Genomic DNA, 13837 nt, shown 5'->3' with positions numbered 1-13837 from the left:
GCCAAGCTTGGTCAGTAGAATTACAAAGTATTCAGTTTCAATTTTATTATTTTTTTTCCTTCCATTCACAGGTTGTGGTCAGTGTTTATGCTATTTTCCCTGGTACTCCTAGGCACTTGGCCTCAGTTCAGATGTCTACCTGTGCCTTTCTGAATTCTTATTCTATTACATTTATGTACCACAACTTATTTAGCCATTCTGTGATGGACAGACATGTGCTTTATTTCTGGGTTTTGGTTTTTTTTTTTTTTGCTACTACAAAAAGTGCTCAATAAGCATTTATCAAATGCTTAGGCACTGTACTAGATGCTGTGTATAATAAAATAGGAAAAATAGGGAAAAAACCCAAACAATCCTTGCCCTTAAGGAGCCTATATTCTGCTGGGAGGTGAGGGAAGAGATAAAACATGTACATAAGTGAGTATAAATTATATACAGAGTATACAGAAAGTAATTTGTTTTAGGAGAGAGCACTAATAGCTAGGTAGGGATCAAAAAAGACTTTTTGTGGGAGGTGGTGCTTTAAGAGGGCAAGCCTTGGTTGGATGCTATAGTTTATGTAGGGGATAGTTTCAGTTAGAAGGGACTTTTGGGTCTATGGGCTTTTGGGGGATGGGAAGATTGAACTCTAGAAGGCAATAAAAAGTACTAAAATAGAGGGAGAAAGATAGCAAAGAAAAATTTTGCCTACTTTGCAGTCTTAATAGTGTCCTCATAACAATAATGGTATCTCATAACAGGAATTATACCTATGTTGCCTTTGGCAAATATTACATATCTACTACCCTACATTATATTCTGATCCAGCAATATAATAAATGAACAAAACAATAATCTCATGCTCTTCCCTGATTTCTAGACTGTCTTCATTAGAAAAAGTCCAGACATGTTATTTCATTAGTGTAGGGGATTCCTGGTGAGGTAATGCCTACTACCAGTACATGTTGGCATCTAAGAAGGGACTGAAAGAGGCATAAATGTAAATTAATGGTATCCGTTAAAGTTTTGATGTTCACCAACTTTGTCAGGTGAAGTTCACCACATTCACCACTTAGGAGGTTAGTAGGCAGACCACTGTTGGGAAAATCTATTCTAGTCAAATTTCAGACTTGGTAAAGAAAGAGTTTCTAATAGAAATAGGGTTCTAGGAGAGTAAAAAGAAAACATGTGTACTTACTTTTAATCCTCCCTTGGAAGTGAAACTGGCAAGTGGTGATAGTGCCATGTGTTCTTGTATGTAAGCCAGGTTTAGATGACTCTTCATAGAGTCTTATACATCATTCCCACCCCTCTCCACTCAGCCTTTATGTCTATGAATTCCTGAAGCCAAGAGCAGAGCATAAATGGATTGACCAAAGTGTGGAGAACATTAATTACATCATGACCAGTGATTTAGATACCAGGGTTAGTAAATTGCCAGCAACATAAGCACACCATTATGCAACATGGCAAACTTGTTTTTTTTAATCTAGCCTTATTGAATTTCTTTACTACTTATTTTCCAATTAATCTTATAGTTCCTTTTTATGTCTCTTTTATTATCAAAGTTCTGAAGTTATTTAACTTTTTATCCACTTGTCATACATTTCCATTTAGATTGTAAGTTCCTCAGTGGAAAGAAAAGCACCATTTTTTTTTTTTTTTGTATCTTCCTCACCATCTAGCTGAGTGCCTTGCATAAGCTAATTGGCTTGTTTTGGCTAATTGAGTCTGATAAATCAAATATTATGGTTAATAGAACTATAGTCTAGACCTCTTATATGTTATCATTTTTCAGAGCAAAAGAGTACATTGAAACTTACTGCACCCTGAAATATATACTACTTATAATTCATTCTTTGTTTGACATTTTGAAAGATTAAATCATGATGTAATGCCCCAAGGACATCTTTATACAATGCAATTACACTGTACTTGATATATATTTAAGTGCATGTTATTAGAAAATTCTGAATGACAGAAAGCAAGGTGACAGTGAATTTTATGTATATACATTTATTTTCTGCTATTGAGGAGCTGCACTGGTTGGGTCAATTCTGCAGGTACATCTGTTATCCCATTTAATGTAGCTAGGGGAAGATTCCTGATGTAAGAAGAGCAACACTGGTCTTAGAGTTGTAAGACATGGGTTGAACTTTTAGCTCTGATATTGACTGACTCTGTGACCTCTTAGTATTTCATTTTACCTCTCTGAGCCTCAGTTTCTTTGTCTGTAAAATGGGAAGAATAATACTTATGTTGTTTACTTTTCAAGTTATGAGGCAAGCACTTTGTAAACCTTAAAACACTATATGATGATGATGGTTACTACATTCCTTGAGGAAAGGGATTGTAAGATGGGGATATAAAGGTAGAAGTTATGTGGCTTGACAGATGGTAAGGAGAAAGCTATTCCCAGTATGAGGGATGATGTAGGCATAAGGAATAATGATTTGGGAGGATTGGGTAGGCTGCCTGGAACAGAGGAAGTCAGCCAGGCTATATAGCAGGAGATAAGCAGAATAAGGTAAAAATTCATGGAGAAAATTGGATGGAAATTACTGATGTTTTAAGGTAGAGATTTATTTGGTGGCATAAATATTTTTGAACTAGCCATGAATTCTGATAAACATGCTAAATAATTCAAGATGAAAAGAAATGATGAAAAGAAATATAAATGCTTATATTTAATAACTGTCTACTAATTTTATATAAGAGAGTGAAATTAATATGAGTCAAACCTTCTCTTTCTTACCTGTTTCAGTGAAATCTAAAATTTAAAAATACTTATTGTAAAATCTCATTTTAGTTAGGAGGCAAGAATAAAGCTATTGTCCCACATGTTTCGTGTCCAATCAGATTTTTGCTTTATGTATTATTATAGGTTGGAAGATATGATTTAGCTAGTAGCTTATCTCAGTCAATGCAATAAGTTCTGTTCCACTGGGATTCTACTCTACTTGCCATACTTCTATTGTTGTTACATCGTTTTCAGTTTGTATCTGACTCTTTGTGACCCATTTTTGGGGTTTTCTTGGTAAAGATATTGGAATGGTTTGCCATTTCTTTCTCTAGTTCATTTTATAGATGAGGAAACTGAGGCAAACAGGGTTAAGTGACTTGCCTAGGGTCACCCAGCTAGGAATTGTCCAAGGATGGATTTGAACTCAGGTCTTCTTTACTCCCAACCTGGCACTCTTATCTACTGTGCCACGTAGCTGCTATACTCCGCCTCACTCCCATCTTTTATAGTAACTTCAAACTTTACTTTCTTTGAGTAGTCTAAAAACTACTCATTTGAGTTTGTATAGTTATTTTCTCCTCACATTTTCCAGCTGCTTTGTGGATCTTTTTAATCCATATGCCAAGATTTTGAAGGGGAAAAAGAACATTTTTGAAAAGTCCAGTGATTGTCCTTTTCGACTTCCTTTATGTTTTTATTGAATATTGACTTTTAATACTAAGCATGTCATCCTGAATATGTTAAAGAGGTATTTAAACATATGAGTAGATGTTGGAGATGTTCAAGCAACATTCTTAATTTGCCAGGATGATGGAGGCAGCATGATAGGGCACTAGATTTGGGATCAGGAAGACCTGGGTTCGGATTCTACCTCAGACACTTTCTGGGGCACTCTGAGTTACTTAACTGCTCTCTGATTCATTTTTTTTTCAATGCTAAAATGAGGAGGTTGGGTTTAATGGCTTCAAGGAACCTTCGAGCTCAGAATATGTGATCCTGCCTTCTGAAAGATAATTGCCATATTCTCTGGCAATGCTTTGGGGGTAGTGCTGCTAAATAGTGGGCTAAAAAGTCCATTAGCCTAATTCAGAATGGATCATCTCTTAGGTTCTTATGGCTCAGAGGAGATACAGGGAAGAAAACGCAAATACTACTGGGTGCTACAGAGGGCAAGAACTAGGAATGTTCATCATTAAATGAAATATTTCTGGTTTTTGACTGTATAGTTCCACCCAGTGGTGAGAGAGTAGAACATAATTTTTCTCTTGGATAAATTGCTAATCTCAAAGATTTTTTTTTAAAAAAAATTCTCATTGGTGTTGCTTGTCTGTTAGAATTCATATGAATCAGCAAGTTTATTTGTTCCTTAAAATGTGAAAAAATAATTTATTTCTCATTCCTCTACAGTTCTTTTTGTTATCATTAATACCTTAAGTCTATTATCTTTATCATATAGACAGAGATTGATTTGACTATTCAGGGTTCAACATATTGTCTGCAAGAGAAAACATTACAAAATCTTAACGATAGGTTGTGCGTGTGTGTGTGTGTGTGTGTGCGCATGCACATGCCCGAGTGCACCAGCGCAAACCTTATTAATTTTGACTATTCTTATTCAGAATCTGTGGCCATTTAGACAGGATATGACTGGTGTTTACATTTGTATTACTTTTCCAGAATGGTTTAATAAACAAATTATGGTAGTATAAACCGGAATGCTAAGTTAATACTACTCACTAAAGAAAAATTTCTTTTGAAGTACCCTTGTACTTAGGAATGATTTTTTAAAAAATAAAATTGATATGCTAAAATGTTAATTACAGCTGATATTTACTTTTCATTATAAGTTAACTTGTAAGGACTTCTACAAACAAACTCTTGGTCATCAGATTTTGATTTATAGTATGTACTTTACATAAGAATTGGGATTTAATCTATATCTGTGATTGCATAGATGTAGAGAACGCTGGCATGATTAATACAGACTAGCACTTTCACTGTAATTTATAATCTTACGGAGTTGCCAAGACTCACTAAACACTGAGAAGTTAACGTGCAGTCTGCCCAGGGTCTCTTAGTATGTCAGAGGTAGGATTTAAACCCAGGTTTTCTGTGCACTCTGTCCACTAAGCAATACTGACTTTTACTTTCTGTGGAGATATCATAAATCAAATTTTTAATTAATCTAGACAGTTCTTCCCTTCCTAATTAGGCTTAAAGATAGTGAGGTTGATTGTTTTATTTTGTACATACTATCATTGACCATATAATTAATTTCTGAATGTAGAAGAAAATACTAGATACTTAATTCCTTGACCAGGCTTGAGTCATATTTTGCAAAGATTTTTTTTTATTGGTAAGAAATCAGCTCACCATATGGTAGAAATATATTTGGAGAAAGAATAATGTAGAAAGTATGATTTGGGTAGGGTGAATTCTCATAGCACTTTGTACTTCTCAAATGCTGTTAGGATCACAGAATTGATCACAGAGATAGTGTTCTCCTTCACTCTCATCTTACTGTAATTCACAGAATCAGATAATTCTTAGAATTGCAAGGGATTTTCCATACTTTCCTATTTGAATCCATGCCTGAACAGGAATTCCTGTCCCATCCCAAACATCCCTAGCAAGTGGTCATTCAGTTGAAAAGACCTTTAGAGAGAGAGCCCGGTATCTTCTGAGGCAACTCATTCCAATTTTGGAGTGGCTCTACCTGTTAAATTTCTCTTTACATCAAACCTCAGCCTGCCTTTCTACAGCTTTTAAATACTAGCCATAATGCTAGTTCTGATGTTTGGGTACAAGCCCAGCAAATCTAATTCCTTTTCTATATGTCAGCTTTTCATAAAAGACTGCTGCCAGATCCCACTCAAGTCTTCATTTCTATTAGGCCCTTCTTAAAATCTTAGCGACTAACCCAGCTATTGTCCAGTTTGCCAAGATCTCCTAAAATATGGTATCTAGACCTGGATATATATTTCAGATGTGACTTTATCAGGTCCAAGTTCAAGTCCTGTGTGTTTTTTTTTCCTGCTCCATCATATAATTTTTCACTGACCATACTCTATTTTGTATTATAATTATTTTTATATGTACCTTATCTTCCCCACTGTATTGTAAGTTAAATGAGGGTAAGGGAGCATGTCTTATTTGTCTTTGTATCATTTTCATTGCCTTGCACCTACGAGGTACCTAGTAACTGTTGACTGACTCTCTCTCTCTCTCTCTCTCTCTCTCTCTGTCTCTCTCTCTCTCCCTCTCTCATCTATCACTAATAGCAACTTATTGACTCTTGAAAATGAAAGCCGATTTTAACAATGAAAAACACATAAACTGTCATACTGTGACCCTTTACTTTGAATTGGTGTAGTAATCAAGATGATGTCAAACTTTGAGTTAACAGAACCCTTCTGGGTCATTTCAGAAATTCATCTGTCATGGATATTTGACCAATGTGCTGGATTTTCTCTCTTGAAAATATATAGAAAGCAGCTTTCCCTGTTTCCCTGTTCCTTTTAGATTATTTTTTGTTTTATGACTTATTTTGTTCCCTAAAATGTTTGATGGGTATTCTCTGTAAATCAAAATATTAGTGCCCTCTAGTGGTGAGTTATAGGTGCAGTGCAAGAAGAAATAGGGCTCCACATATTTGACAGTAAACTCTGTGGGATTAAAAAAAAATAAGGCGTCAAAATACTATTACATAATCTTTGTTATGCAACTTAATCCCAGAGGATTCTTAAAGTGCATTTTCTCACATACCACTTTATCTATTACTACCATGAAATCACATTTCTGTCCTGAAGGAGAGAAAAAAAAAAGCAGAGTGAATAGCTTGTTTTAATAAAATTCACAAGGGGAAAGAGTACAGTCCATCGGCCTTTAACATCAGTATTTACAGGAAAGTCAGAGAGTCAGATGTCTTGAGCTAGGTAATATTCACACTTGTAGTTAAAATAAGAAGCACTTAATTGTGATTTTGCTGCCTCGACTGCATAACTCCCCTGATTTTCTCTCTTTCCCAAATGATTCATCTGACCATTTGCTTCTCTAGAATCCCATTAATTTCTGTAAACTCTACCCCCTCCAACTCCTGTATATTGCCTTATTTTTTATTTATTAATTTTAAGGTCTTATCTCACAAGTCAACTGTACTTTCTATGTGTTTATTATAAAATTCTATATAAATGTGAGTTATTGTATTATATAAAGGCTGCATTAAGATTTTTAGTCACTACAGAAATGAATAGAAGTGTTCTTTGAGCCCTCTCTTTCTGAAGCCCTAAGAATGTTCAAAGACAAACCATCTATTAATATAGGCACAGAGGCACTCTTTATGGCTTATGGGGCTTCATCTTATTGGTAGTGAAGGCAATTAGTCCTTTCTAATTAGCAACCCTTAGTAGTTAGAAAGGATTGTGGGTAGTTTTTAAATGGACACATTTTCTTTTATTTAAATTATTGCCTAATTTGAATTCACATGGTATCGATTTAGAGCTGCAAGGCACATTAGAAATCATATACTCCAAACTCATTTTTCATATGGGGAAACTGAGGCCCAAAGGGAGCAAGAGAACAAGCATTTACTTATGCTTGTAACAAGTGCTTACTATGTGCAAAGTACTGTGCTAAGTGCTTTAACAATATTATTTCATTTGGTCTTCATGACACCCTGGAAGGTAGGTGCTTTTATTATCACCATTAATAGAGGTTAAGTGACTTGTCTAGGATCAAACAACCAGAAAGTGGCAGAGACTGGATTTGAACCCAGGTCTTTCTGACTCCAAGCCCAGTGCTCTATCCACTGTGCCACCTAGCAGCTAGAGAAGTGCTACGATGGGACTTGGACAAGGTCATTCAGGGAGTTTGATTTGGGGATTTGAAAGGTGGGATTTGAATCCAGGTCTTCTGAATTTAAAGCTATTGCCTGAGGACCTGAGTTCAAATCCAACCTCAGATACTTGACACTTATTAGCTTTGTGACCCTGGGTAAGCCACTTAATCCCAATTGTCTCACCAAAAAGCAAAAAAAGTTCTAAAGCTAGTGCTTTTCCCCCTGTCACACAAAAGTTACCATTCTTCTTACCTGCCCTACACTCATTTTAATTTTCTTTATTGCTTTCTAAGACCTAAGTTAGGAACAAAAGATAAACAATTTCTGTAAAAAGTTTTTCTGATTTGGACAACATTCAATTTGCAATGGCATTGCAAACAGCTGCGAGAGTGTTTGGTATTCCTGTGTGGACACCAGCACCGTCATTTGCCGCTGCCTCTTAGTGAGCAGGATTTGCAAATGAAACATTCAAAAAAATATGAAAAATTTTGGCAAAGGTTCAGCACAGTGGACGAGAAGATCTAAAAATTCTGGTAGCACTGTCATAGAGAATTGCCCCCTCACTATCCTTTCGCTGTGCTGGTGGTGCCAGACACATATAACAAAGTCATTTATTGGCAGAAGGCGGGCAGCTGAGGAGGGCTAGAATCTGCATAATGTCGTTGAAATGTGAGATCATCTACTGATATGTGTGTTCAGTTTGATCCTTTATAAGGAGGCTTTATTGCTGCGATCAATGAGAAAATTGAACTGGATGCATTCATATGTATAAAATTTGCTAACTTAGATTTTCTTTCCCTTTATTTTTAGAAAGATGTTAAAATTGTAGATTTAGATTCATGGTTTGGAGTAATCTAATGCTTTTTTAAAAAAATTTACTTTAACACATGCTTGGAGAATTGTAGAAGCCGTCTCATAGTAATCATGAGAAGTGGGGTAGGTAGGTGGTGCATGGGTAGAGTGTCAGCCTGGAGTCAGGAGGACCAAGTTCAAATCCAGCCTCAGACACTTATTAGCTATGTAATCCAGGGCAAGTCAGTTAACCCCATTTGCCTCAGTTTCCTCATCTGTAAAATGAGCTAGAGAAGGAAATGGCAAACCACTCTTGCCAAGAAAACCCTTGATGGGGTCATGAACAGGGACATTTTCAGGACATGCCTGAAAAATGACTGAACAACAAAAAATCATGAGAGGTGGCCTGGCATAGTATAGATAAAGAGCCAGGCAGACCTCATACCAAGTCCTGCCCTTGACATGGGTGTGCATACATACACACACACACACACACACACACACACACACACACACACACACACAACAGGGTAGTCACTGAACCTGTGTCAACTCTTTAGGACTTCAAATTCCACAACAGGTACAGATTTGTATTGGTTGGGAAAGTTTCTAGCTGGAAGCTACCTACACTACACTATTAGCTACTGAGCTCCCTCAGTCCATCTTCCCTTCCCCCACCTCAGGGAGGCCTTGGGCACACTTATTCCACTGGGGCTTACCCTAGGTCAAGTCTATATATATACCACTTCATTCTTCACTTCCCCTTCCCACCCCACTTTAAGCCTGTCCATTATCCGGGTGTAAAAATTCCTAGTTGCAGCTCTGGTGGTTGAGGAGCTGAGTTCAGAAATAAGGCTTATGAGTTATAGTTAGTGATGGGCAGATAGGTGATTTAATCTTAAAGAACATGGTAGTTTTGATCAAAAGTTAAAAGTTATTTGACATCAAATATTAAGGAAACCTTGCCAACCAAAAACAATTTTCTTTTTTTCTCACCGAAAAAGCATATTAAATAAATAATAGTGACATTAGGGAATATTGGGTACAGCCATTGAGGGGGAGAGGGACTAGAGCTGTGGTTTTCATTGGTATAGGGAATTCCTATGTAATAAAACTCCATCTACCAATGCATGTTGGCACCTTCTCTTAAAGTTATAGGCTTAGAGAGTAAACTGGAGTAGTGATGTCAAACTCAAATAGAAATGGGGACCACTGAATTGTATGTAAGGATCCCTTTGGGCTTTACAAAGTTGAAATCCAGCCTCAGACACTTATTAGCTATGTAATCCAGGGCAAGTCAGTTAACCCCATTTGCCTCAGTTTCCTCATCTGTAAAATGAGCTGGAGAAGGAAAGAATCTGCATAATGTCATTGAAATGTGAGATCATCTACTGATGATGTAATCACATATTAACATTATCTAGGTTTATTATATTTTTACTTTGTTAAGTTTATTAATTACATTATAATCTGGTTTGGCCCACACTTGGAAATATTGCTAGCTGTGGAGTGCTTATTTTGTACCTCTGGACTAGAGCACTGAAAAGTTAAGTGACTTAACCAGAATCATACTGCCATTATGTGTCAGAAGCAGAACTTGAACCCAGATCTTCCTGACTCCAAGGTCAGCTCTAGCCACCATGTCACACTGCCTCTCCTACCCATTGCCTAAGTCTCCTTTTCTGAGTCTTTATGTCTTTTAAGTGTGGGTATCCCCTCTAGGCTCAATCAATAAAAGCCATAAAATATAATTATATTGAGGCTGCCATTACCTTTCAGCCTTCCAACCACTTCTCTTATGTCTCATACTAACCCTTTTCTTTCTGTTTCTGCATGGTTCGATACCTTCTGACACATTTTAGGTTTCCATTCACATGAAGTCTATGTTTGTCAAAACTTTTGAAGAGCCAAGAAGTTTGACTTTAGCATATAAATTTTCTGATAGCTTTAGAGAGTGTGAGGTGTGTGTAGATTCTTCTTTTTTCTCATCTCTACCACTGCTTTGGTTGCTTATGTGGCAGGGTGGCCTGTGGGATGCAACACAGAATCCCTAAAAGTATTTGTGTTAGAAGCCCAGCACATTTAATTTAGTGTTCATTTGAAGTCTTTCTTTTTGGTTTTGTTGGGCAGAGACCCAAAAACCTGGCACATAGTAAATACTTATTAAATGCTTATTGATTGAGTAGATGGAGTTTTCTGAAGAAATATATTTCTTAGCCCAGGGGTGAGGAACCTGCGGCCTTGAGGCCACATGTGGCCCTCTAGGTCCTTGGGGTGTGATCTTTTGACCGAGTCCAAGTTTTACAGAGCAAATCCTTTTATTAAGGGAATTTGTTCTGTGAAGTTTGGATTCAGTCAAAAGGCTGCACTTGAGGATCTAGAGGGCCACATGTGTCCTCGAGGCCAAGTTTCCCACCCTGTAGCCCTTTCAGAACCTTAGCAGTACTTTGCTAAAACTTGCCTTTGGATCACACTTTTGGCTTTGCTGCTGTCAAACTATCAAAATAATACCGCGCTTGGGAATCATTGTAAAGCTCCTAGATATCTGCTTTCTACTTTTGTAGGTTTTCAGTGTCTAATGAGGTGGAGTTGCACTTTTATACTTTGTTGATAATTGCTGCTTATTCTAACTTTGTGTAGGCATGGTTTATTGTAAAGAATCAGTCAGAAGACATGAGTTTGAAGGCTGGTTTTGTCACATACCCACCATGTGATTTTGGGGCAAGTCATTTAATCTCTCAAGGCCTGAATTTATCCATCTATAATTTGAGGAAGTTGGACTAGGCTGCTAAATGATCTCTAAGATTCCTTTTATATCTATATTTCTATGGTTCTATAGTACAATTTCCTTAGTTTTGAGGTCCTGAATTACACAGAATGATTTAATTTCTTCAGCAATTCAGTAAGAGTTTCTCATCAACTTTACTTAAAAAAAGATGAACCAGTTGTGGAATGGCTATTTGGGTGGTCTGTGAGGGCACTGACTTTTCAATATACAAAGAACTGGTTGGCTAAAGACTGCTGTTAATCTGTCTACATAACCAGGTCCACTTGGGAGATTTTCTTCCTTCCTTGTGGTACCTTGAATAAGGTGTTTTGAAGTTCGGTAGTATTTTGATTGGCTAGGTTTATATTAGTCCTCTGGAATGAGGAAGATAATGATAGGTTGAATCCTCTTTGCAGGTTTCTGTTGTGTAGTTTTAAAAGCCTTTTCTTAGAGAAAGGGTCATATCATGCAGAGAAAGATTTGGATAGATTCCTATTGCCTGAATATCCATACATCTTTCATGGCAGAATGCAAGCCTCAGGTTCATTTGAGATGCTGTTATGAGTTTAGAGAATAGATGTGGAAGTAGGGGGTGGGGATTACAGTAGAATAAATGATAGATAAGAACTGAACCTTCTCTGTTTTAATAAACTATGTCAGAAGTCCTGTTTAAGGTCATAATGGGGTTTGTTAAGACAGATTAACCTCATGTGGTTGTCTTAATCTACCATACATATCGTCTAATAAGAATTAAGAATGTAAGTTCATTTTCCTTTATTTCAAAGAAACTTTTTTTTGTGTTAAGGGAAATCAGCCCAGCAATTCTCAGTGGTGAAATTCTCTACTAGGGCAGATCTACACTTGCCCTGTAACTTATGGTTTTAGAGAATTTTCTGTCCCAGTGAGAGATTAAATGATTTTCCTAAGGTCACATAGCCAATATGAGTCAGAGGTGGGATTTGAACCAGGTCTGAGCCTCTATTTATTATATTAGGAAGCCTCTTCAGTTTTCTTTTCCTTATTTTTAATTGCCTTCCTCATTCATTCTTAATTCTTAATTACTTGAGAAGGATTTTTGATTTCATTGGTACTGTGTATGTATGTACTATATATAGTATAGATGTATAACATGTGGTACATATGCAATCTCTTTATTCTTTATTAGTTGATTTGGTCTCTATGAGTTGCTGAGGCCCAACCATCTATCTCCTGCTGGCCAATCTTCTGGTGACTTGTGTCTAAGTACTTAATATAAAAATTGTTAGCCTTAAACATCTTTTAAAAGTTAAACCAAACCATATTGATTAATGGAAGATATTGAGAACAAGCATTATAAAAATAGAAGTAGGGGTATCTAGGTGGTGTAGAGGATAGAGCACTGGCCCCGGGGTCAGGAGGACCTGAGTTCAAATTTGGCCTCAGACACTTAACTAACTGTGTGACCCTGGGCAAGTCACTTAACTGCCTCAAAAAAAAAAAAAAGAAAAAGAAAGTAGAAGTATCTTATTTTTATTGTCTTGCTCCAGGTATTACTTAAGAATGTTTAACATGAACATTTAACATTAAATATTTAACATTTAACATCATTTAAGAGGCCAAATAATTTAAAGGTTTCTCTCTGCATAGGTTCGAAAGCATGTGAATGACCTCTACGAAGACCTAAGGGATGGACACAACTTAATCTCTCTCTTAGAAGTTCTTTCAGGCGATACCTTGGTGAGTTTTAAATCTCATCTTTGTTTTGAGAATATGTTATCCCTTTTATAATCTGATCAATATGTTTTAGTACAAACGATTTAGATTCATATCTCAAAATGTGACTAGTAGCACCAAAGAAACAAGTTAGTTTGCATAGATGTGCTTGGATTCATAACTTCAACCATGGAGTATTAGGAATTCAGAACACTTTTATTATATGTCTTATATGTAGTCAAGATTTCATCTACAATTTTAAGGGTAACATTTCTGTTTTTTCCTGCTATTCTTTTTCCTTTTGGATTTTGCTTAGCAAAAGTTGGATGCATAATATAACTTCATATTAAAAGACTCACAAATAGCAAGGAAATAAATATTCTTATCTAAAAATGGTCTAACCTACTCCTCAGGTATCATTTCCTCTTTTTTTTTTTTTTTTTTTGAACATTACTCTCCCTCCTTGGTTACCTGTTCTCTTCATTATGTTCTTTTCATGCTCTTTTCATTTCTGGTCTGTCTTGTGTCTTTGCTGTCCTATCTTCTGTCTGTTATATTCATTAGCCAAGAGAGCGAGATTTTTTGAAGACCTTACGGTTGGTGAGTTCAACAGAAGCATGCGAGTATGAACAGCATGAGGATGTGGAGGATGAGGATAAGGGGGTAGGTGTCGACCCCCATAACTCTACTAACTTAGTATTTCAAGTGTGGTGACTGCTACTAGATAAGTAACCCACAGGTTTGGAACCATTAATGGATAGGTAGGAAGGATCAAAAACACATTACACAAAATTGATATTCATGTACTGGAGAATTTGGTAAACAGAGAAGTCCTTTTTAGCACATTTTCAAATTGTTAAATGATCAAAGTTTAGACACCTGCTGGTTTATACTTGTTCTGCATTGCATAGTAACTGTACAAATTGGATAAACCATGCATGACAACAATATGATCAAAATAAAGAATTTTCCATAAAATATTGAAATCTAGCAATTAGAATGCCAAAACATTAACAAAATGCATTTT

The 13837-nt window shown here is 36.4% G+C and overlaps 1 protein-coding gene across 9 annotated transcripts in view; it reads left to right on the top strand.

The window, feature by feature from the left end:
* DST (dystonin) overlaps positions 1-13837 on the top strand; it is a 445378-nt gene that overhangs the window by 138445 nt on the left and 293096 nt on the right. For all 9 annotated transcript variants that reach the window (XM_027852998.1, XM_027852999.1, XM_027852997.1 and 6 more), the window contains one exon: positions 12745-12834. In XM_027852998.1, the coding sequence (XP_027708799.1) occupies positions 12745-12834 (90 nt within the window). The remainder of the gene's footprint in view (positions 1-12744; positions 12835-13837) is intronic.

The sequence above is a fragment of the Vombatus ursinus genome, unplaced genomic scaffold, assembly GCF_900497805.2.
Source record: "Vombatus ursinus unplaced genomic scaffold, bare-nosed wombat genome assembly UNPS02009835.1, whole genome shotgun sequence".
In the NCBI taxonomy this organism is placed as follows: Eukaryota; Metazoa; Chordata; class Mammalia; order Diprotodontia; family Vombatidae; genus Vombatus; species Vombatus ursinus.
This window is presented reverse-complemented; position numbering and strand designations above follow the sequence as displayed.